Below are 26,042 nucleotides of genomic sequence, written 5' to 3'. Positions count from 1 at the left end.
AGTTTAGATTGGATATAAGGAAGAAGTTCTTTACTGTGAGGGTAGTAAGGCACTGGAATGGGTTGCCCAAGGAAGTGGTAAATGCCCCATCCCTGGTGGTGTTCAAGGCCAGGTTGGACAGAGCCTTGGGTGAGATGGTTTAGTGTGAGATGTCCTTGCCTGTGGCAGGGGGATTGGAACTGGATGATCTTAAGGTCCTTTCCAACCCTAACTGTTCTATGATTCTATGAAATGGATTCACCATTGCCAATATTTTTTTCTTAAACCAAGTAATTTTAAGTACAACATATGTCCAACAATTTATCTTCTTTCTTCTGTTCACTCAAGTTAAACAGCCACGTAAATGAAACAAACAGGGTTTGACAATTTGAACTTGAATTCAAATGTCCACCCATAGTGACATAAAATCATAACAGCTTTCTGGGGTTTAACTATAAATGCAAGTATTTTGCACCTTCTGGATACATGAAACAGTATAAATAGAAACCATAAATAATTCTCTACTCTGATGAACACTGACAGTGTAAGAGTCCAATTCGAATCAAATTACCCTGACACAGACCAAATCCCATTTGGGAAGCACGGTCCAAAGTCCTGCAGAGGTCCCAGGAAGAACACTGTGGGTTTGCCACATGAAATTCTCTACTCCTTACATCAGGCATAGCAATGTACTTCATTTCAAACTAAACCCATATGGAACTGTTTATCTAGGAAATTCTATTTTGCAACTGATGCTTTGTGAAGTCCTTGGTTCTTTAGGAGTGTGTCTCAGTATGGAAAAGGAGATGGAACAGAGGATGCCAAACCAGAGGTGTCAAGGCTGACAGAGCTTTAAATACAAGCAACAATGGGATAAAACTTTTCAACTACTTTCCATCACCAAGCCCTGAAAATTAAAGGTACAAGAAAAATTCAAACTTCAGGCACAGAATTCAAGATGATCCTGCTCCCATAGAGATTTGAAACATAATGGTCAAGTTTTTGAGACAGTAAAAGGAAGCGCTATACTGGATCAAACATACTTTATTCCAAAGCATATTCTCAAGAATATTCTTTGTACCCCTCTAATGGCAGAAATTGTGCCAGTACCGACTTTTGTTGTAGTGCTTTTTAACAAATGAATTAAAATAAGATTTTAAATGGCCTCAAAATAACATAATTTCTTAGCTAAAATATGAAAGTTCCAGTAATCTGATATTTAACTGTATGTAACAAGAAAAAATCCATTTAAGTGACTAATCCCTTGCTTTTCAAGAGTGGTGGTTATCCTCCCACATTATAATCTGATACTGAGATGTGAGATGACAGAAACACTTCATACAAGTGCATATGGAGCAGCAATTACGTGGCATTTGGGTCATTTTATGCCCCAAAAGGGCTTAGCATTCCAAAACAACATTGCTGTGCTGAAAATAAGATGCAATACAGAATACATTCCCCCTTCCAATCCCATGTAAAGCTGCCTCTAGCTACAATCACAGACCTGAATTTGCCTTATTTCATCTTCTATCCTTGAGAAACACTGCATTTAGTATTTTTGATACAAGTTAATAGCATCTTATAGAACAAAACTGCTCCAAACACTGAATGACACTCAAAATTATTCAAATAACACATAATGAAAGAAATCCTAGGAATCCTCATTCATTCCAGGTACAGCTGCTGCTTGGTTGTTTTTTTTAATAAGACTGGATTCCTATTTGCTACTTTGCATTCTCAATGCTGTCAGACAATTCAATCAATTGTGTTTCTATAGGTACTTGGTTTTGATATCTAAAGACAAAACCTCATGTAGCATCAGTCCCAGAGACCCATCTAATGGTATTAGTTTAACACAGATTTCTTACAATAACAAGCGTTTGACCAAAACTGAAATGTAAATCAGGTCTCACACAGTTGCAACTGAAGTCAAGCTGTAGGGTAGCAAAAGCAACACAAGAAGATCTGGAAAATACCCTCCTTTGTAAAAGGAACAAAGCCGTGTATGTACTACAACAACAGGGCCAGCTGTGTTTTGGTAAAAACCACAAGTTTACTAAGGGACCCTGCATAATGTCCACTTTTAATTTTATTTCCCAATTAAGCAGCATCTGAGCAAATTAGCATTAGTTATTGAAACAGTTTTCATTCAATTAATCTGCACTTTGGCAATGAACCCATGGCTGACAGGAAGCATACTGACTTACCAGGTCACAATAGACTTCCAATGCTAATTAGGAGTACAGCTGGGTGCCTCAATTTGAGATAGAAACCAGAGATTTCCTATTTCAGACTATGTTTTACAGGTAGTGTTAACTGCAAGCCACACTTGAACAAAGAGAAGGAGAGGGACACATACTGAACACTAACTCAGCCAAAAACTACACCCCAAAACATCACTTTCAGATACAATTGTACAGAATTTTGTATTACCAAATACAAATACAAATATAAAACCCCCAAACACACAAACCCAATACGTAAAAAGACTTTTATCAACGTTTACTACTTCCTAGGAACCTTGACAAGGATACGTAGAGATGAGAAGCTTCCCTAACCCTTAACCAACATGTCAAAATAACCATAACCCAATGTTCCTGTGTCTTACTGACATTTCAGGAACAGACACAGCTCAACAACCCTGCCAAATCCTTCTAGTGCCAGGCCGACTAGCTGAAACACTAACTGAAACCAAAACTTGTACTTAGAGCAGCTCTAGAAAGGCAGGCTGAATGGAGCTGTACATGCATGAAAGCTTGAAGGTTTTGATTCCTCTTCTTCCCCACTGAACAACAGCTGCTGCCTCAACTACTTCTCACTTGTGCCATGCAGATTAAGCTCCAGAATGGTACTTTGTTCATCTACTTGTACAAGGACTTGGCTATGTGTGCTGCTTGCTTTTCCAAAATGGAAAGCAGCCTCATAACACTGCTCCAGTAGATTGGTCCTGTATCTGCAGTATTGTATTTACTTGCTTTAATAGCAAAAAGTCATAATTCCACTTTTTTTTTCACATAATACAGTGACGACACTATAGCTAAGGAGACATAAAATGAAGTATATTTTCTTCTTACACACCAGAATGATTCACTGGCTGAAGAGCAATTTTGAACAGCAGCATGCCCTAGCAGCTGGTGCAGGGACAGGCAGAGGATGGCAGTCACACTGTACTCTGCTGTGGATTATCTAATCTATCTAGAAATCTATCTATATTATCTATCTATCTAGAAATGTATTATCTAATTGCAACCAAGCCATGAGTGCTGTAGTAAGGAGAGAAACACATAGTTCCAAAAAACCCTTCCAAAAGCAGAACTGCCCTTTGGAAAAAAGGCACCCAGATGCTGCGCATCACACACCTTTCCAAGTGTGGGATTTAAGGTAAGACTAACACTAGCAAAGTGCTTATTTTTCAAGTGTGCAACCCATTCACACATTGGTCAGCTCTCCATGGAAGGAAGCGGTGAGTGAGCCAAAGGAAGGGAAAATAATGGTGGCTGGCTATAAGCTAAATGGAGGAGGCACGGACTCGTTAGGAGCAGTAATGAAGGGCAGGGACAGCCATGCAGGACAAGGGGCAGACAGTACTTACCCAGGGGTGGGAAAGAGCGGACAGGGCTCGTGTCCCTGCTACTTTCACGGCTGGCCTCCCGACTGCACCCCTGACTCACACTAGGGCGAGGAATGCGGCTGCCTCGTGCTAGTATGATTCAGGGTACAGACAAACAGCAGCACAGAAGGGAGAAGACATAAGAAAAGTTGCAATTTTAATGCAATTGTGGTTTTGAAGTAAGATCAAAGACGCATTTCTAAGAATAGACACTGATGATTATGCTGTGTTCTAAGTCATAGCTGTTTCTGCACACTTCTTTGATCGTGCTGGAGCATACTATGTGTAGCCCATTCAATGAAGTTATTGCTTCATACAGCTCAAAACAGGGATTTACCAACTCTGAATGAATGGCTGAAAAACCTCTTAAAAAGGATGAAGAGGGAACAAGCAATGAGAAAAATCTGAAGAGAGTACTGATTCAGACTTTGCACTCGGATCAATCTGATCAACAGTAACACAAATTAAAAATCCCATGGCTTTCCAAGGGCAGAACACAGAAAATGAATGCAGCTAAGGTAAAAATCAAACCAAAGAGCAGCAGCAACACCATTAACATCAACTGATATTCTTCACTAGTATTGTTTGTAATAATCAGGTTATATCAGGAGGTCTAAGACATATGACACTCATTTTTCTATCAATGAAATATACACATGCAAGCACACATACGAAGAACACAGAAGTAATGAAGAAAGTAATCTTTTCAAGATGGTATCACACTTTCATTCAACGGATGTGGGTATTTTGGAGGTAGGGATAGGAAGTGAAGAAAAGGAAAAGAGAAGGAACACAGGGAGGTGAGGAAATGAACTACTATTGCATTCTGACAAATAAATGGCAAAAATTTGAAGGTTTAGCTTAAATTTACACCTGGTGAAGACTAGCCTCAGAAAATAGGCATGTTTTAGGTTTTTATTGATATGTATTGCAATTTTATCATCCACCTATAAGCAAACACAAGCCGGCACTTGCAGTAAGATGGGCTATAAAGAAACCAAGTTATTCAACAATTCTTACCTACTGACAATCTGGAAGGACTTGCTTCTCTACTGCACCCCTGACTTCGTGGGATTTTGCTCCGTTTTTGTGCAGCTGCAGGATTCACTAACACCCTCTGAACTCCTGTGTTCATAGTGGAAAGCGTGGTTGTTGTCAAAACTCTTCCAGGAGACCCAGATCTACTGCCAGCTGAAGGCAAAACGAACAAATGTAAGTAACCGCAAGAGAAGATATACACAACCGTGGTTAAAAAGAAAAGAAACGCTTAAAGTTAGTAGGGAAGTGGTGGTAGACTGAAATGGTCTGCAAAACTGACAAGGTACAACTGTGAAATAAATACCTTGTTCCAAGTTCCTGGAGCACTGTACAAGGTAGGTAAAATTATCAATTCAAGGAAGCACTTGACATGGTATTTAGCACTAGATACGCTTAAGAAACCATGAACAGTATTTCTAGTCTTCATCAACAGTTCCAGTGTCTCCAACATGAACTCTAATCACATTTTCCATGAAAAAAATGAAAAACCCAAAACAAACCCCCAAAATCTGCTAAAAAGCTGAAGGAACAACCTTAAACTAGTGATTTCATAATTATCCAGCTCTTCCAATGCAACCAATGTCGCAATAAGACATTTTTCCTAATAGTTAAACTCTTCACTCTTGCTTTTAAAAGCATGTGGTCTTCAAGCATTATTGTCTGAGAAGTTAAATAAAATGTCACTGAAGACAATTAAAGTTCTTATGCTCATTTCTGAGGATGTTATCCCACAGACTCAAATGACAATCTTCAACTGGTTTTAAACAAGCTAAAAAACCTGATCAAGACATATTTAAGAATCGCTTACTTTTATTAATCAAAACTGTACATTATGGAGTGCTATGAATCTTCAACACACTGCACTCACTACCAGAGTGCCCCGATTTTGATATTTCAGCTACAGAAAATTAAAGTTCTAAGCCCTAATAGGGAATCCATTCTTCTCTAGTTGCAACTCATCTATACCACCAGTTGCTATATTGCCTCCAACTGCAGAATTCAAGAAGTCTGACCAAGTAAAAAGCAAAACGTAATTGTCACCCAAGGTTAATTCCATACAGATACAAACCTTTCAGCCATCTCAAACAAATAACCAGGTAACTGTATGCCCACAGCTATGCTATCAGATCTACAGACTTCACATGCAACATCTCAAGTGAGTTTCATGGGTTACTTCTTATGAGGCACATTAAAAAAAAACATACAAGTTGATTAAAGCTTGACTTTATGGGAAAAGAAACAAAATCCCAACCAAAATAGAACATATGCTGGGAGGAAGGGTAGGGGAAAAGTGAAGCAATGTACCATGCACAGACTTTCATTGTTTGAATTTGAACTGGAAATGATCATTTAGTAAAATCCCTTTTCCAAACTATGGGCCTATTCAGCAGAAATGATAAATAAAATATTAAACAGCCTGCAGAAATCAAGAGTAACTTCTATAGCAGAAAAAAAAAAAAGAAAAACATGGGCAAGTCTGTACAATTGCTGTGGGCTGCAAAAATTAAGGGTTAAGCAATTTCTGCGTATCAGGGCATTCAACTTAGACCTGCTATTCCTATGCCTTCTTCCTGCCCTCCAGTATCTCTTTAAAACAACTAAAATACTTCAGAAGTCTTCACTGTGCTGGAGACTTTCTGAAGGTTTTATTCAACAGTTCAAAACCCTGAAAAAACTACTTGAGTCTCAGAATATACAGAAGAAACGCAACCTCTCATTCTAATGCTTTATCTTCCTACAGTCTGAGCTGAGAAGTGCAAGCAAACCAAATGAAGTTTAATATCCTGAAAACACAATGCTGATAACAGCACCGGCACACTGTTATCAGTACTAGCACTGGCAGCAGGTCTAAGGGAAGTGAATGATGAAAGAAGGATTAACAAAACAGCATTCCAAAAATGACCAAAACCTCCCAACCCTACTGCCTTCTAAATAAAGATTACAACCAAGCAGGTGAGAAAAGCGAGCCAGTTTCTGCTGAATAGGGTCCTCAAATGAGAGATGTCAAACAGGTGATCAAACAATGATGAGTACACAAATTCCATAGACTCTTACCACCAAGGGGGTTAGCAGACTGTGATCCTGACCAAGTGTAAAGGCAGGATTAGGGTAGGGGTTTATAATCCATGAAGAGGGAAGGAGCAGAGCAGATTAAGGAAATGGGTGGCAAATGGAAATAAGAAAGCTTTAGTCATTTCACACAGGAAAAAAAGCCACAGGGGGTTATGTTAAAGCAGTGCTTTTAAGTAGCTTCCACAGTTGAAGAATTAAACTCAGATGCTATGCACAAAGCAGATGAAGCAAAGCTGCACAAGCAAATTACAATTCTTCAGCTTTCTAATCAATAACTGGATAATACTGAAGAATTACATTTCAATTAAACATGAAACTGTAGCCTTCATATCACTTTCAAAGAATACTGCATTGCCAAAAAGATTCAAGAGGTTCAACAGCTGAACAAAAAAATAAATAAATAAAATCACACACAAGGCCAAAACTTTACTTTAATTTAGAGACAGACAGTAAAGGAACTGAGCTGCAGGTGCGGTGGATGACAAAAAAACAACTCACAATGGCACAACTGAAAAGACTTGCACAGAATTTCAGATTTTCCTCTTTAAAATTCATCTGAGGTACAAGAGTAAGAATTTGTTTCCATTCAGATATTCAATTCTTTTTCTCTGAATGAAGATTGCAATGTCATTCTTGCACATGCTGCTGAATGACCTGACAACCAAACAGGAAAGGAGAGGAAAAAAATGGAGCTATTTTTTTCCATAGGTAAGAATAAACCAATGAGCTATAGATTGTACAGACACTTATTTTATGTTACAATTTAAAAGTAGGAGAGTAAAGGGCTTCTGAAACCCTAAAAAAAAAGTCTTTTGTAAAATCATTCAAATTTGCAAGTCTTTCATAAAATGATCTTTGAACAAAAGCGCTGTTGTAACCTAAATTTACAAAAGCATCTGTGGTGCAGCAATTATTAAAACATAAAAGCAGAAAGCTTCAATCTGATAGGAAGCTGTTCTCCCACTATCTGCTGGGGAAGTAACCAAGCATGGAAACATTGAGCACTTTGCTCCCCACAAGGATGTGACAATTTCCAGTCAGATAAAGCAACCACAAAGCTGGCACATGGTGCCACAACTGCCCTTCACCTGCCTACTTCTATGTGCCTGGATATCTTCCTTAGAACATCTCAGAATTCTTGTTCACCCCCACTGACAGGTTCTAATGAGCTATCTGGAGCCATCAGTGATGAATAGAAACACTAATGAAAGGCTGTAAAAATGCATTCATGCATTTAATTTTCACACATCATCACATGTAAACAAATCTAGTTATTTAAGTGTCAATTCAACTTATCTCTTTAGACATGAATACTGTGCAAAAAGATCCAAGAGCTAGGGTAGTGCCCAGCTTAAAATGAAAACAGGTGTGCCTGGCTAAAAAATAAGGCTTTTTGAAAAATGACAATTAGGTCTGGCAGGTAACACTGAGGAGACCATTCAGTGTACCCACTCTTCTGTATTTCTCATCCATGCCTCATTTGTGCCTCAACTTAACTGGTCTTTCGTGTTGGGGAGGTCAGAAATGGGGGGGAAAAGAATGTTGAGAAGTTATAACTGAAGACAGAATTTAAGGGTAGATTTAGTTTTCATTTCTTGTTCCAATATCTAATTTAATTGGCAAATGAAGACCTAACCTATTATTTTGTCCAGAGAAAAACAACATGAATTAGAAAAGCATGCAAATACCACTGACCCAAAACACTGAAAAAATACCTTCATTGCTGTCTGGCGATGAAGAACCTAAGGCACAGAACAACAACTCAGTATGTAGCTATGTTTTAAAGTTAACTTTGACTGTAGCCATTGGTCAATGAATATATGCTTAAGCATTTGGCCTCTTTATCAGGTATAACTGACAAATAGAATATACATACGCTGAGACTGTGACACCACTTTGGTTCTACTCCGTCCTCTTGAATCTGTTTTAGAATTGGCAATACCAACAGAAGCTGTTGAAAGCTTTGTTCGTATACGACCTAGAACAGAAAAAGGGCATTAGATCAGTTTTTCACAGTAATGTAGAAAGCAAAGCATCAGTAGCATTTACTAACATTCTCTTAAGTTTCTTTAAATAAGAAAGAAGTATAATGTAATTCAACTGGTGAAGATTCATTTGGGATAATTAGTAGAAATTTGAACACCTTGAAGGACTTAACAGTGGAGGAATCAAAGTACTTCCCCTCTGATGCTGCATGTTTCTGTAAATGATTTATGCTATCACTTGAACACCCTGACTATAGCTAGATCATTCTTGCTTCCTCCATCAATAGGTTGATTACATTAAAAAAGGAAAGTTTATTAAATATAATAAGCAATGCATATGCTAATGCTGCTGTACCAAGTAAAGTCTTCTCATGATTACTTGTGGTTGTAATTCTGCTTTTGCTGTCAGAAACCTACAAAAATTATGTTCATTGGGTTCTGAGGCTTCTGCCTAACTTCACTCCTCAGAAATCTAAATACTGGTTTTCCTGTTAAGGAAGGTTCCACCATTAGCCTGGCCACAGTTACACAGACTTCTACCTGATTTCCCAAACCTTTTACATCATTTTACAAAGAGCAAGTACACTTAAGTACTTCTCAGTGAGAACACAATATAAGGAAATGCTACTCTTCTCAATAAATAAAAGAATTAAATCGCTTCCCTCTACAAAGCCAAACCACCTTGGTTTGGGTTTAACTTTTCTGCTTTATTAGCTGTGTTCCTCATAACACCCAGCATGTACAGTGAAATTGCAAAAGAAAGACTCCAGTTGGATGAATCATAGGTAACCGAAAGATTATCCATAAAAGAAAATAGTAGAAGTATATCCTACACTTCCTGAGCCAAGCTCTGCAGCAACAGAAAAAAATGAAGTCAAAACCACGCTAACCAAATTCTTACAAGTTGCAAGAACAAACCCCAAGAAGCTTATACAGGGTAGATGCAGCTCAACGAGTAATCCACTTTAAAACCAGCTCCATTAAAATGTTTTCTAGACATTTAGAGTCAATATTAGACCCAAAAGAATTAGGTACACGGACTGGTATTAAGCTCTAGTCTCTTTAGGCTTTCCACAGCAGAATTTGGAGACCAACCAAGTTAATATTATTCATCCAAGTAGAGGGAATAGCCATAGATGAGAGTCTATAAGAGAATCAGGATAAAGGAGGTTATTCACTAAACTGTTAGAAAACGATATGCTAGCGAGAACGGTTAGATTAACTAGTCCAAACTCTACTAGTTATCCCTGTGCAATAGCAATGTTTTCCCCCTGAGTGCTGCGAGACTGCAAGGCATGTAACTGCATACAGAATCTGGCCCAAAAACCTGGGAATACAGAGTGCCACTATTTTGATACTATGTTAAATTACCACTGGGAACCTGGTTCAATTTTATCAGAGCACAAAATTTGTGCTTCCAAAGCAAATGAACTGTTAACTCACTTGGGAGTCTCTACATCCATTTCCTGATGACAGGTTTAAATGTTAATAGCGTATTGAACATGAATCTGCAAGCCTCAAAGAGATGAGTAATAGCAGCACCTGCTTCCCAGAGCACGAACACATCTGATGAAATATTCTGTGACAAGACTGGCTTTAAGAAACAAATGGAAAATGATAAAGCTCCTATGTTCTTTACGCTAAACAAAATGTTAAGCCATGGCACTTCTACTGCAGATGAGTACTCGAGAAATGAAATAAAAGCAAAAGAATTTTGAAGACACTACAAGACAACCAAGTATTAGATGCATAAGCACTCTGGACTTCTGAACCTCCACAAAGCCCCAGAAAGACCATATTCTACTTTTAAAGCTTAATTTGTATCAATGAAAAGATGAAGCTGAAAATATTAGCTGATCTAGCAAAATATTTTCTTACCATCTTCAGAAGCTGTTCCTAAACAGAAAAAAAAACAATAAAATACATGATATTCCAAACAATATTGTGTCTCTCCAGTCCCTTTTTGAGATTAATTTTATGAAACTTGACAAATTTTATCGAGAGGGCTAAAGCTTTTGTGTTGCAACTCCATTACTGAAGAAACATTATCAAGAAACACCAATACTATACTGCTAGTGAGTTACAGGAGAACAGCATTTAGCACTGGCTTCCAAACTGCTTTACACAACTACAACAAAAAGTAAATAGGAAAAAATCAAAGCTGAGATCAGTCAATAAAATGCCACGTAAAGATGAAAAACAGGCATTAAAAATACCTTAGTGCAAGACCTTCTGAAAATGAAAACATACTATTATAAATTATACACGGAAAAAACACAGTGTTTCCCACACTGGACAGTGATAACTGGACAGGAGACAGCAAAGAGGATGTCTCCGAATTAAGTCCATGATTTCTCTGAAAATGCACAAGACGGGGTTTTGCTCAGAGAAGTGGAAGCAATGAGTTTGCTGAAAGCAGATCACACATGAACAAGTACGCCAAGCTGAAGGCTCGATGATGACAAAATGAGAGTCAGACAAATCTTTTTACTGACACCAGTACTTGGGAGTTGATGGGAAGCTCTCTAAATAGCAGTCCTTCCTCTCTCCAAGTTGTTTTGAAACGATTCTGATTATGGAATAAAACATGTACTGGTAGTGATAAAAATGTTAAACGCCTCACAAAAAACCCAAAGGGTATTTCCATTTCTATTTTCACTTTCTGCCTCTTCTGCCTTGTAGAAGAACTTCAATGACTACAACATCTGTCAGTGCCTTTGGCTGGCCTCAGCTGAACTTTCTCAGCAGATCTGGCCATGGCTTCCTCATCTTACACCACCTTCAAGGCGTTAGCTTTAAAAACCTCCCTCTGAAAGATTAATTCAGTGTAAATTTCAGTGCTTCCTCACAAAAACCAGTTACAGTGACATGCATGTAGGAGTGCCTCAAAGTTTTCCAGACCAAATTTGCCAGCGTCTATCAAAAAAACCCAAACCCTACTTATCCCTCCAAGATCCAACATGTTCCAGAGCTGGATCTTGGAAGGCAGGTTCTATGCAGCACCTAAGCAAGGCTAACAACTAACTGCTCCTAAAAGGGACTGTTTTGTTTCTCCTCCTTTGTGCTACGCACCTGGTTTGGATGGCTAAAGGCTCACTATCAGCTCCAAGAGCTATGTGACAGAAAACTACTCACTTTCAGTTTATGAAATTCAGTTTTCTGGTGTTTGTTCATCTCCAGTGATTGATAGTGGATTATTATAAGACGCTAGCAAAAGAAGCGGTAAAACCACATGGCCAGGGTTAGTGGAGAAGTTAAAGAACGTTAGTTCCTCCTGGTGGTGGTTAGATCAGAGCAGCTACAGTTGGAGAGCTAAGCTATGTTCATCCTGTCTCACACATCATCCCTACAGACAGCCTCTATAAAAAACCCTGTTATACTGACCAACTGTGGGACACTTCCCCTACTGTTTTAAAATGATGTGTGGGGCACCAGTAGTTGTGACTATTGGTCTGAGCAGAAGAAAAAGCCTGCACACATGGCCATAAGAACCTTTGTCGCTGGTAACAATGTGCAGAAGCTCAAGATTAAGTGTTTAGCAGGGACAGTTATGAATAAATCCTCTTATATGCACCACAAGGGAATCTGACATGGAAATAAGCAAGACTTACTTCCTGTACAAACTCCCCTTGTTCTATTCAAGTAGGCTTGCCACCTGCAATGCTCAAATATGGCTCAAATTTTCATGTATCCTCTCAACTGCTTCTCATGAAACTGATGACCTATGCTTTAAAATGATTTGGGATTCTGGGTCTGAGGGATCTACCACAACACACTTTATTATAAGGGAAGCAAAACTTACAGACAACTGCTACGGGAAGCTCGATTTTCAACTGCTGTGCAGTTAGGATAAAAATACAAGACAACTGCCTCCATGTGTTTAATACAACGAATTAAGAAAACCCAAGTGCTAAAACATAGCTGGAATACATGGCAAGCTATTTTAACAGACAGGTCTTCTTAACAGCCTATTGCTTAATAGAATTACATTATATTAGAGGATTTCCTGGCACTTAAAATTCAGTAGCCAGACTAGATTCTGACACAGTACACCTGAAAGAGATTTTAGCTTAATTTCTTAAAAAATCCTTAATTAGGTGGCCAAGCACCTTCTGCTCTCCCACTGCTGTTCTGCCACGAAGCCAAATAATTTGACTTCACAGGTCAAACTTATGGGAGATGATGGAGCTACAGCTAGTTTTAGGAACACATGTATTGATTAGACTTGCTCTGTAATTAACAGAGCTCTTAAAACAGAATAGGAGTAACAACCATTTCTGACACTTTCTGTTGCTGTGATAGACCAGTCATCAAAAACATTGATAAATACAGCATTAACACAACACATATATTAAGACATCAAGATTACATAAAGGTTAATGAAAACAGCACAGTATTTTTGTTAATGAAAAGAAATATATTAAATAATAATTTTATGTAAGACACTTTATTAAGTATTTAATAGAATTAAGAGGACAGACTAAATGATTTCTTACCATCCATCTTGTCAGAAGTATCCTCTTTGTTGAAAAAGCAGGCAAAGAAACAGGGAAAACTTAGTGTGTTAGAATAAAGGTGTTCACAGCAGAGTCATAAAACATTAATTAAGGAAAATACATTAATATTAAACACAGCAGACATGTTTATCCAATTCATGCATGTTTAAGCTACCTTAAGTAAAAGTAGGTTTCTCTCAGTACAAGGTACAAAACTACGGAAAGGGGCAGAAGTACCCTGGCACAGGGATGTGGAATCTCTCTACGTTACCCAGATTGAAGAAAACCCTCACAAGTAAAATATCTATGACCTGTTTCAGGTTTGGTATCAACCACTTCTGAAGCATTAGTACATATTTATATCATTACTGAGCAACAATATTTATGTGTCTTATAAAATTTGCTCCTGAGCATGAAGCTCCACCTGGGGTAAGGGGCAGCAGGAAAAAAAGACATGGCAATAAAGACAGGGGACAAATGGAAGGAAGTTCCGCTGTGGTTCAAAAGCATTAAAGATTCACCAGTTCAGCTGGAAGGTAGCACACATGTATTCTGACAGGAACAATGAAAATCAAACCATTTAGCTTGACAGAGATACAATTTCAGCTCCAATCTCCTCAAGAAGGACATTCATACTTGACTATGTCAGAGGCAGTCAACATTTAGAATAACTAGAGAATGCCTTCCTGCTTCTAGAACAGTCTTCATAAAAATAAATCATAAATAAGCAAGAGTTCTTCTATTAATAATAAAAGCAGGTGAGGCAGAGATGACTATAGGTTACTAAGCTCAAGAACTTGTGGTCCTCTGAGGCTCTAAATCTGGCAGCTCTTTAAGCAAAAGGTGGATGCTTCTCTGTAAGGGAGGGTCAAAATTAACCCAAGCTTCAGGAGACAATGTTTCTTAGTTTTGGTATTGACTGCAACACCTGAGAAGATGTGGAAAGCAGCACAAAAATACAGGAACATCTTCTAGGCATTTTAGCAGCATGGTCAGCATTATCTTGACATTTCTATCACTTAAGTTTCCACCTTTGGACTCACATGAAACAACCCCCTTGCTATGAACAGAGGGGAGTTTACAAATTAGCCCATTTTCTGAAACGTGGCACTTGCTTGGATCCACACCTCATTATCTTAAGGTTACCTTCTGAAAACTAAGAGCAAATACTATTTTGAGGTGGATTGTGTGATTAATCCATACAAACATACAACAGTCACACTCTACATGCATAATTTAACTACCTTACCAATATTAAAAATACAATTAGGAGAATAATAAGCCAAGCTCCATCAAGCAGTACTGTGCCTGTGTGACTGCAAACAAACCTTGGCCTCCTTGACCATCCCTGCCCTTATAGCACCTGCACAGGATTTGCCTTTACTGTACATTATTGTGCCATTTCAAACTGCCACTGCTTTCTTTTCCACAGGTGACAGCATCTGCTAGCAAGGCAAAGCTTTCCAGCTACTCAAATCTAAGGATTCAAAAGAAACTAACCTGGACTTACTGCCTGCTTACTCTGCTCCCCCACCCTCACTCAGCAAACCCATAAACTATGAAAAAGAATAAGCCATTTCTTTATTTCTGTATTCTAACCCTGCATAAACCCACCACTGTTCACTTCCCCGTAAACCTCTGTGCCCTCCTCCCTCAACCCTTGCTTACAAAATCCTGGGCATGAATCCCATATTGCTGAAAATGTTCTGAAAGCAAACCAATACCCCAGTCGAGAGCTAACTTTCTGTGAAAGTCTTAAGACCAAAGCAGTCCATTTCATCAATTTCATCAGCACCAAAAAGGCAGATTAACAGAGAGAGACTGCTCTTTTCTGTTTTACTTCCTTTCTTCCTTCTACCACCATGCTGTGTGCCACTTTTACTTCTCAACATCAGCTTTGTCTGACATTGCTGCAAATCAAAACAGACCAGGCAATGATCTGATCTTGGAGAATAATCATCCCTCCTATTTCAGGCTTTTAGGCACTAAGTTAGGAGGACCTGAGGATTCCACAAGCATCTCTCCTCCACCCAGCAAACTGGTGTCCCCCTGCTACCCAGGTTCTCCAGTTCCCCTCTGTGGGCACCAGAGGGACCTCACACCCAAAATCCCTATTGCAGGTAGCAAGTACTCCTTTCAGTCAGCACACACTCATAAACTTAATCCTAAATCAGCGGTGTTTAAACCGGTTCAAGTAGGACCTGATGAAAAAAGAACCAGCTCATTTAAACTAGTTTTTAAACAGACAACAAAAACCTTTGGAAACCATAGCCTGAGTGTACCCCAACACCTCCACAAACACAAGGTAAATCAGAACTATCTGGTTTCTCTGCCTCTCTCCTGATCGTCTTCAGCAATACTGACATTAGGACATGCCTCGTCAGCGATCTCACTGGCACACAAGCCAAGAAGAAAAAGCCAACAGTTTTGTGAACACTACATCTCACTTCCCCTATTGCTACTCCTAGAGTATGGATAACCTGAACAGACAAAACCCTGCCCATATTTCTTTACCCTTCCCACTTAGCGGAGGTTCTAGCATTTGCTATCAACACCACCCAATACTCTTCTACACTCTTATCAGTTGTAGCACTATCTATATCCAACAGCAAGTATTCTTATCAAGGAAGACTGTTACCTACATGAAAAACATCCACAGAGTTCCACCAACATGCTTAGGAAAAAAATCTATGAAATCAATGTCATGTATCATTGTGTAAAAAACTTTTGTATTGTGTGAAGAAGCCACCACTTATTGCCAGGATGTCTCTTTAGCACTGTTGTAAAACAGTCAGCCAAGGAGCTGAGAAAATGGAAAATCAAAGAGTCCTAACACTCATTTCCTTAGTACGTCTAAAAACAAAAAGCCATGATTTCCTTGGGTGACGTGGTTTAGTGTGAGGTGTCCCTGCTCAGGGCAGGGGGTTTAGAACTGGATGATCTCAAGGTCCTTTCCAACCCTAACTATTCTATGATTACCATCTGCTGTTAAGTGAGGGTACCATTCCACCCAGTGTTTAATATTAACTCCAGATTAACAAATGTAAGGACCAGGTATGGACACACTCTTTGTACTGGCATTCTCCCAGCACAAGACAAAACCTCTCGCTAAGCTGGTCACTTGCTCTTCTGCAACATCCCACCACTACTGAAATGACCATTTTTTCACAGGTAGAAGCGCTTTCCTGGAACCCACTGATAAACCCCTCAAGGTGAGGACGTCTCCCTTACCTAAGGATGCGTAGGACCCTGGGGGCAGCCCAGCTGCCAAGAGGCGTCCGGCTCCGGTGGGCTGCCCAGCAGCGTGGCGTGCCTTGGCGCCTGCGGCAGCGTTGACATCTATGTCGCTGCGGGACCTCTGCAGCGCACCCGGGCTGGCAGTGCTCTTGGTGCTGCCTGAAGCTAGCAAAGAAAGATTAGGAAATCAGTTGGCAATGGATGAAATGCATTGCATTAAACAGGCTAACATTCTCTAGTACTGCAGCCTACCTGCGGAAAGGACAGGAAGCCATGTAAAATGGTGTAAGTCAAGTATTACTGACGTTAAGAAACAAACTAGACCTGGTATTGCCTTGAAATTCAGCTAAAGAGCTATTTATTTTACAACAGTATTTACCTTCACTCATTGTGAAACTTCAGCGTTAATACAAACTATGTGCTCTCACCCCAGTACAAATCATGACATTCTTAACATTCATGTGATTTATTCTATCATCATAAGGAGAGTCATGGCACCCCTTGTGATTCTGAGGGGAGGTAACATCGTCAACACTTAGCTGAGATACAGCCACCAGCAGGCTGAATGCTTACCTTGAATTGCTTTAGGGTCCCATCTTCTGTAACGTATTTCTATTCACCTCCTATTATGAACTGAGTATTAACTATTTGTTTCCATTAATTTTAACCATTGTTTAATGTCTTCAAAACTTGACTCTCAATTTACCAGCTCAGTATCCAGAAAGCAAGCACCCTCAGCTACTGGCCACTTGTACAAAGGAGTTTCGTGATTTACTCCAAGCCAATTTGCTACTAATTGATCATTTGTGTCTTATACTTGCAGCAACTGGAAATACATGAAGCAAAGTATGAGGCAGCCTTAGCTCCAGATGTAGTCTGTAGTGAGAGGTACCACTGTTCAGCTTGTAAACAAGGGAAAAAGCTTAAGACAGTAAAATGTTGAGCCGCATTTAAAGCTTTTAATTCAAAGAACACAAAGAACAATCGCTGTGCCTTATATCACATCACTATATATCACTATATATACTATACTGCAACCACCTCACCTCTGCCTGCCAGGCTTGCTGCGTTGGCTGCAGACCATTTGGAAGACAGAGGCCGACTGGAAAAAGAAAACAACAAAACAAACCCATAAGTCTCATATACCAGATGCAAAAGTCAATAATAAAAGAGAGAAAAAAAATCTTCTGTTCTTCTCTCCCCTTCAACTTTTTCAACATATTTTATATAAGCACATTAAATACAGAATGATAAGAAAAACACGATCATCTTATCTTTCATATTCCATAAAATTCCATTTTCTTCACAAAGCATTAGTTCTTTGGTTACCGACAGGCACACTCAGCTAGCACAAGGCTCAGGCATGGTCAGTACAAAGTTTTAACCACAGGGCTGATCTTACACATCAGCTGTCAAACAAGCATGGTGGAAGCTGCACAAGGCTTGAGTTACAAATGACAAAGGAAAATGCTGAATTTGTAAGCAGCTAGACTGAATTTCCCCTGTTTCAGTGTTAGAGACTCTCACAATTCATAAAAGGAGAAAAAAACCCATGTCCTCTGTGTTTTCTCTCCATTTCCCTTTACTCTTACTACAAACAAAAAAAAAGAGTAGCTGCTGAAGCAGAATCTTTTTGCCTACTCAAGTTTAACTGTGAGCCCTTTCTTCTGCCTGGCTCAGAAGGGTAAAATGCAGGCAGAGGGACCAGGGAGAAGCAAAAGGCAATTAGAAGAAAGCATGATACTTTATTCACTGATTCCTACCTAGCGATCTAAATACTCATCTGACGGGGAAGGTTTGTATTTACTGAAACAAGTGACTATTTCATCAATAATCAAATTACCACCTCAGTCTGGAGACTCAGCTTCAGTAAAAATAATCCCTCTCTAATTTGAAACCAGAAAGCAGAGCTATGAGAGATGCCTCATGTGGTTTGTGTACTCGAGTTATTAGCTCAGGTGCCCAGTGACAATCCAGAGTTGAGCACTGTCACCTAACTTCTCACATGTGTTTGCAGCTTATTATGAGTAATACCTGCTTTTCTGCCACTACTCACTAGTAGTGTGGAGGCGTTTTGCTGCAGGCAAGTTGAGGAGGCTGAGGCATATGGTCATCCTGACCATATAAAAGATGCTCCAGACAGAAGGCCCAGACAACTACTACAATCTATTGCAAGTAACATTTCACTTAAGCAGTTTCATGTAGGTAGGCACAAGTAACTACACTTCTAGCCTTTTTAAAACCATACTTGATCAAATGGTTTGTAAGACCTGTAAATTCAGAGGGTCAAAAATTATGGGGTTTCAGACTTTTGGGAAGACCATACCCATGCTTCCTAAGGTAGTCTACACAGGGAGAACTCAACATCTGTATTAGAAGCGAGAAATAAGATTTGGGATAACATAGTGAAAATAAAATGCAGCTAAATGCAAAATTAGTGAAAATGACATTAAAAATTAGTTAATTTCAATATTATAATCTCTTCCATTCATCTCTCTTTTTACTCCTCCCTTTCTATACTGCAGCACTTTACATATCTTGCGATACAGGAAGTAACACTTGAGGATTTAAGAGTATTTTAAGATTCCAATTTCTCTGTAATTTAGTTTTTAACATTTTATTACTAATAACTCATTAACAGCGCTGATTTTCAGCCAGAGCATATAGATTAAATTAAACAAGAGTAATTAATCTTTGAGTAAACACTGCTTTGTGAAAAAGTGTTACCAGTAGTCCACATTACAGAATTATTTTTGAAGTGTTTTTCCTAATTACAAGTATCACAGGAAAGATAAGATAAGCTTCTGGTATTTGAGGCAGCAGCCAAAAAAAGTGGAAAAGATTAACTTCTAATATGCTGGAAGCAGTCTGCTTTCAAGTCACAAGCGAGCAGGCAAGTTCTCTGGCTTTGGAAGTGAAGCTTTTGAATTAAAATTGTTAACAGGTTTAAATAGTTTGAGGAAGCTTTCAAGAATTTAAAGAAGAAAATCACCACGTACTATTTTACATTTCTACTAAAAAGCTAGTAGATTTCTACTGCTATCAGTACCTAAGCAAGCTTTTCATTTGTCTAGCTCAAGTGTACATTTTAATGCTCCACTGACTGCAGCACAGAGCCACTCTCCAGTAATCAGCATAGCTGCAAAATACTAGTAATGCATATTCAATACTGTAAAGACAGGAAGAAAACACCAGTCTCTGATCTAAGTGTGTGATCTGGAGGTCTTTGAGCCTCCACATCCATGTCCCTTTCTCATACTTCTCAGTAAAAAGGAAGAAGAAAAGGGGTAACAACACTATTCCTAGACATATTCATTGCACCAGGACACTGGACATCAGTATGTGAACCTCGAAGATACTACGGTGTAACAGAAGCCGTGAAGGAATAAATGCATGAATAAGAACAGTCTGCTAAAATGCAGTTAATTGACTGCTCTTCTTTCCCATCTTGCTGAGGTAATACTGTCATACAACAAAATACAATGAAAGACTTAGAGTAAAAACCAATACTGTGACAAAATGCAACTGCAGCTTTTCAGTACACCACAAATGTTCAGCTTATTTGCTTTTGAGCAACAGATTTTATTTGTTTGTAGGCTAAGAAACAATGAAGTGACCCTTACTTGAGGCTCTCCTGTGAGCTGGAGGATGACCTGTCTGACTGAGGGAGAGATGCAATACTGCCAGAATTCTTCAGGTAGGTCTGGAGGCTTCTTTGATAGGGTGGCTCAAGAGAATTGTACAGAGTCTCTGCTTCACTAGGAAAGTGATTTCTAAGACCCAGATAAGCCCTGAAAATAAGAGAATAACCACATGGTAATTCTTCCATGTTGTCTTCAAACTGTGGAGTCAGGAAGTAAAGATTACAGAATGAATCAGGGATGGGAAGGGAAGGAACTCAGGCTGAAAATATGCAATGCACACAATAGTGCTTATCAAATCATAAAAGCAACTATCCACATTGACTGAATTAATCTTTGGAAAATAACTTCAGTCTATCCTCTGGAATTCTCACATTCACTTACTGCTTCTGTGGGGAAGCAAGATAAATTCTTTTTGGCCTTCTCACTAGCCAAAGTGATACAGTTGTTCAATGACTTAACTGAGGGGGGGGGGAAGCAAAGAATGATTATGCAGCAGTATCAACCGTTACAACTCCTGTTTCAGCAGAACCCTCAAATGCTGTATGACAGTATCAACTGCCTCAATTCCATAATGCCTTCTGCCAAAACCCCAGACGTTAATTCAGAAACATCCATTTTCAAGCTACTTACATCTTCTCCTTCAGCCATAGCTTGCTGCTCACCTTGATTATGTAAATTTTTTACTTATGTAAAACACACAACTTTTCAGAGCAAAACGTAGCCCAAACTCACTTTCTTGCCTCCACTCTTGCTTCTGCATCAGCATCATGAATGCCCTTCTTGATCGTTTCAACCAAGACTGCTGCATGCCTAGAAGACAGACATTCTTCATGCTATTTTGCTACGCCACATTCTATTTTAAGCAGTAAAGTTTTACACTGTAATTGACATTTCTCTAAGATGCAAACACCAGCTGAGATAGCTCTTCCCAAGATATGAAGTAAACAAAGGCTCCAGCACACTGATGACATAGCTGCACTTTCGGTGAAGGTTTAGGTAAGCTTCCTCCTTCAGTCTAGAGAGTTATAATCTACTTTTCAGACATACATCCAAGTATCACACTGGAAAAGTTACTTAAAAGTGCCATTTTTAAGGCATCTGCTTTCCTGAAATGGAAAAGCTATTTCCCCTACTATACTGGTAGTAAGAAAAAGGAAAAAATTAAGATTAGTAAGTCTGGAAATATCTCTGACAGCTTTTGGCCTGTGAGCACTTAATCTCAATACGTACTCAAAAAAAAACCACAGCTAAGCACCTAATCAGAACAACCAAAAAATTGTGACAATAAACAGATTTTAATTCAAGAGGGTTTTTGGGGGGGGGGGTGGGGGGGGGGGGGGGGGGGGGGGGGGGGGAATAAAGGGTTTTCATTGGGTTGTGTTTGGTGTTGTGTTGTTTTGTACATGCATACACACTGTCACATAAACCAAGAGATCTCCCCATTGCTCCCTTTCTCAGGAGCATCTTGAGGGGTTGAAAGGTAACTATGCAGCTGGATGAGTTCTTCCAATCCTTCTTCTCCGGAGATCCTGCAGTCCCTTTCCTATTACTCTGCACTCACAGGATACATTCTGCAGAGCTGATGCACATAGTGTTTTCCTGTCTACCCACAGAAGCTACAGTGTGCTTTTAATCATTAAAAGTCCTCCAGCTTAATCCTACTTGTCCCCTCCCATGGCAAATACACAAACGCCCTTCCAGGATAAAGGACAGAAGCTTCCCAGTGCATCTTTGCTGCACAGGATACATGATATAAGTGATACCCATGCTCACATGTGGTGTAGGAAAGGCAGAGGGCAAGGAGAAGAGACAACATAAAGTCAAAGCTGTACCATGGTTTACTGTGAGGTGTCCCTGCCCACGGCAAGTGGGTTGGAACTGACTGATCTTAAGGTCCTTTCCAACCCAAACCATTCTATGATCATACAACTCCTGTCTCTCTGCACTTGAATGAGCCACATGTCCTCCTGTGCTAGAAAGGCTGGCCAACACCAAACAACATAATCCAATTAAAGGATTCAATGAAAAGATTTCTATCTGGAAATTCATTAGTAGTTTATTTTGGGGAAAAATTATACTGGTCCGTACCTTTCCAATGAATGTGTCTGCCACTCTTGTAACAACAGGTCTAGAAATTCAAAGGAGCGCCTAGAAAGACAGAACAAAAAGCTGTAATTAATACTCATTTCTCTAACATGCTTGGGGAACGAACAGTAACTTTATTCTTTCCCCCTGAGGGAAACAAATACATAAAATATAAGTACATTTGTCTGGCAAATAAAGGTATTGGCTGCCTTACTGCAAAGGTAAAATATTCAGTGGAGAAAGTAAACATGCAGGCTAACTCACCCTGAACTTCAAAAACCAGATGTGGTTCAATTAACCACCCTATTGCTCAAGTCGTGCTATTACACATACGCTTTGCTAGTTTATTAGCCATAAAATAAAACACAAAAGCCAATCCGAGTGTTCAAGTATCATGTCCTCGGAAAAAGCAACATGCTGAAAGTACCCCTCAGACATGACAACACACTGATCCATCACACCCTGCCTCAGGTAGCAGCCACTGTCCCAGTCCCACAGTCCACAGCATGGTAGGATTACTATTTTGGGCACAAAAGTTACTAGGTTCTGCTGGCATCAGGAGAGCAAGGTGCTGGCATCAGGAGAGCAAGGTGCTGGCACACAGTCCATGCAGAACACTGCAGTGCTGCCACAAGAGCTAGCCTCATAAGGTCTGCCAGCTCTGGCCCAGACAGCCAGTAACTCATGGGCTCTGGCTGGTTCTTTGCAGAGACACATGTGGCTGTTTCATGCTCTGCCAATGCCTCTCCATACCAGTGTTGTTTATTCCCATTAGACTGAGCAACACAGTTTCAACTACAGCTGCTTCTTTTATCTTCTGGTTTTGAATCAGAAGGTACTTTTCCCAAGAAGTGTTAGGAACATTTTAAATCAGAGTGAAATCTGCAGAAGGATACAGTGTATATCCCCCGGTACGGCAGAAAGGACCATTCCTCAACATCCTCTGATCTAACTCTGCTGAAATACTCTTTGTAGCTTACTGTATAACACAGATTTGTGTATTCAGATGTAGTGGCCACAAATCTTCAAATCTCTCCATTTCCAACATATGATCATCAAATTTAGAAATCAACAGCTTCAATGATTTGCTGTTTATTATGTACTCACCTTCTAACTGCAACCGATTTTGAGGTACAGTTGCTTGTTATTAAAGGTATGAGTCGTGGCACATGAGTATGCTAAGAAAAAAAAAGGACAAAGCAGTTAATGACAAAAGCATTCCTGAATTTGTACTGCACTACTCGAGTCAAAATTAACAACATAACAAAAACTGCAGTCATTGAAAATGCTTACGGAAACTAAATGTAGTTTCTGTAACAAGAGACTTCTGCTAGCACGTCTATTGATTAAGCCTATTCTTTTCCAAAAGGTCAAGCAAAAAGTATTTCCAATGCCATCAACAATCACGTTATCATATGCAGTATTTAGCTGTCAGAAGTCATGCATGAAGGCTCAAATGTAACTGTCTCCCCAAAGGGGTTGTAAGTTGATGTTGTTTTAGTTTTGCCACAGAAGAAAAAGCCACAGACACAGCAATCTTACAAATAAGCTGTGAAGCAAAAAGTAAATCAATCAATCCGAAACTATGGGCATTCTTTTAGGGATCAATACCACTAGTGCTACAAAGACCATCCCCTCTTAATGCAAAACATGTCAATAAAATGAAAGCATTCGCATGTAATATAAGCAAGCTTATGTGCGTAAATGATGTGGAAACACCAAACATCCTCATGGGAAAAGAAAACTTGAACTACTGTAGGGGAAGCAAGTAAGATAAACTACATGAAATCCAAATGCAATAGTTGAATTCAGAATTAAAGCAGCCTTGCTTCAACTTATCTTAATTAACTGTAGACACAAAGTACTAACATTTTAACTCTAAGTAAGAGTAACATGGTTCAAGCAAATCCGTTTTAGTTCATTTCTTTAGTCCTTTCTTGATTAAATATATAATTTCTAAACCAGTCCCAAATACACTGTGAAACTGTAGGCTATTAAAGCTTGCTTAGAAAGTACAGCGCTGAACAATTCCTACTATCTCATATATCACACTTTCTCCCTAGGTTATTGTCACAGGATGTAAACACCCAGATCACCAAACAAGCAGAGCCGATTATGAGCTCTCAAGAGTCCTGCCAACTTCAGAAGTAGGAGAGAATTAATCAAAAAAATCTGGAAGAGCCCAACAGTTGCATTTGCTTGTACTGATATCCTTTTGCACATGGTTTTAGGGTTTTACATAGTTTTTAATTTGAAAAGCGGTATGTGACTGCCAGAAAGGGAACAATAAGCCATATCAGGGGAAAGAATAAGATGTTTTTACAGATGGAGAAACCTATATGTTCCAAGTCTTTGGAGCTATTGACATTGTAATTTCTAGAAAGTGTTTTGCAAAAGCCTCAGGCTTACTTTCATTCAGCTTTCAGACTGCACATTTCATCTGCTACCCTTTGAAGCTATCGTGATACATACTTCCTTCCAACGCACTTGACAGCTCAATGGCCTCATGTGAATCCCTCCTCCCTCTCCAAGTGTTTTTCTGCCACCATGCCATCTCATCATGATATGCTCTCCCCTTCCCCTTTTAAACTGGTTTCCTGATTTACTATGAGTCAAGAAAGGGAAATCAGATTTACAGTAAGAGCTATCTGGAAAAGAAAGAAGAAATCCAACAAAGGCACGAAGATGATGGGGCTCTTCAAGATCCCTGGTATAACACAATCTCCCTCCTTTTCTGTAGACTCACTTATTGGTTGGGTATTTGAACACCATGGGCAGGATTTCTCCCTTTTATGTCTCCAATGTTAAATTACACCTAAGGGTAACAGAAGCTTAAACAAAATCAGGACAGCTACAGCCAATGTGCAGGTTTGTCTCCAATTGACCTGAGCCAATGAAGCCGATTTAATTTCATCAGTGAATTTTAATCTCATGCTGCTTCCCTGATGCCTGATTTGTTCCCATAAACAACAAGACAGGGTTAGTTTCTTACATGCCTGAGCTCATCTAGTACAACTACACATGGTATTATTATCTTACAACTTCAGTCACTCTGTGTAAGGTGTATTCCTCCCTCCACTCTCAACTCTGTGCCATCAGCCACCTCACTGTATATTTTAAGAGTCTGGGACAAAAATACCAATGGATCTTAGCCCAAGTGTTGATGCAAACGTAATGCAGAAGTCTCAGAGCACGTTCTGCGAGTCATGGGCAGACTGAGTAAGTACAGATTCCACAACATACTGAGGATTGCAATAAAAGATGTGCACGATGAAACCACTTTGGCTTCCAACAACCTAAACAATTAAAACAACGAATGAGATGGTGGTGAATACCCGTAAGTGCCTAGCATTAAGAACACCACAGCTTTTCATGTAGAAACTACAGGCAACATCTCACTTCTATTTGAAAATATCAGTACAAGTCCCAGAAATCTAGCTAAATATCTTGTCTCAGACATCAGTCAGCAGCAGATGCTTAAGGAACAGACAATAAAACCCACCTAGTATACTGTATTCCTTTCATCTATATGCTAATGCTTTAAGGACTCAGTTTATAAAGTTCTTAAACCTCTATTGGGCTTCTCTCCCATGAGCTTGGGCTTTCTGAACTGATCTGCATATGTCCAGCCTCTTCAACACTTTATCATTAACTCCATGGTTCCAATTTGGTTTTAATACTATGTTTGGCTTTTTCTTATAAATAGTTTTATTGCTGTTAGGAAAAAAATAACCTTACTAGCTCCTTCATTACTAGCTTAACTTTGCCTTGTAAAAAGGCAGTTAGAAGCACTTACCTTTGAAATACATTTGCCTTTTTTACAATGAACCTATTACAGACAAATCATGAAAACGACTTGCTTTCCATACCTATTCCTCCATCTTTATTATGATAA

At 39.3% G+C, this 26,042-nt stretch overlaps 1 protein-coding gene across 50 annotated transcripts in view; it reads right to left on the bottom strand.

Annotated features, from left to right (window-relative positions):
- CLASP2 (cytoplasmic linker associated protein 2) overlaps positions 1-26,042 on the bottom strand; it is a 123,505-nt gene that overhangs the window by 33,121 nt on the left and 64,342 nt on the right. For 21 of the 50 annotated variants that reach the window (XM_057431333.1, XM_057431332.1, XM_057431336.1 and 18 more), the window contains 13 exons: positions 23,255-23,325; positions 22,151-22,210; positions 20,795-20,872; positions 20,042-20,209; positions 17,465-17,520; positions 16,413-16,583; positions 13,182-13,205; positions 10,564-10,581; positions 8,577-8,678; positions 8,416-8,442; positions 6,683-6,709; positions 4,610-4,780; positions 3,572-3,679 (listed from right to left, as the gene is read on the bottom strand). In XM_057431333.1, coding sequence (XP_057287316.1) covers positions 3,572-3,679; positions 4,610-4,780; positions 6,683-6,709; positions 8,416-8,442; positions 8,577-8,678; positions 10,564-10,581; positions 13,182-13,205; positions 16,413-16,583; positions 17,465-17,520; positions 20,042-20,209; positions 20,795-20,872; positions 22,151-22,210; positions 23,255-23,325 — 1,081 coding nt within the window. The remainder of the gene's footprint in view (positions 1-3,571; positions 3,680-4,609; positions 4,781-6,682; positions 6,710-8,415; positions 8,443-8,576; positions 8,679-10,563; positions 10,582-13,181; positions 13,206-16,412; positions 16,584-17,464; positions 17,521-20,041; positions 20,210-20,794; positions 20,873-22,150; positions 22,211-23,254; positions 23,326-26,042) is intronic. The other 29 variants (XM_057431342.1, XM_057431351.1, XM_057431347.1 and 26 more) reach the window with 8 other exon arrangements.

The sequence above is a fragment of the Pezoporus wallicus genome, unplaced genomic scaffold (genome assembly GCF_028554395.1).
Source record: "Pezoporus wallicus isolate ANWC-B61680 ecotype Strahan unplaced genomic scaffold, APGP_CSIRO_Pwel_v1 scaffold_11491, whole genome shotgun sequence".
Taxonomy (NCBI): domain Eukaryota; kingdom Metazoa; phylum Chordata; class Aves; order Psittaciformes; family Psittacidae; genus Pezoporus; species Pezoporus wallicus.
The sequence above is the reverse complement of the archived record's forward strand: the minus strand, read 5'-3'. Positions and strand labels throughout refer to the sequence as shown.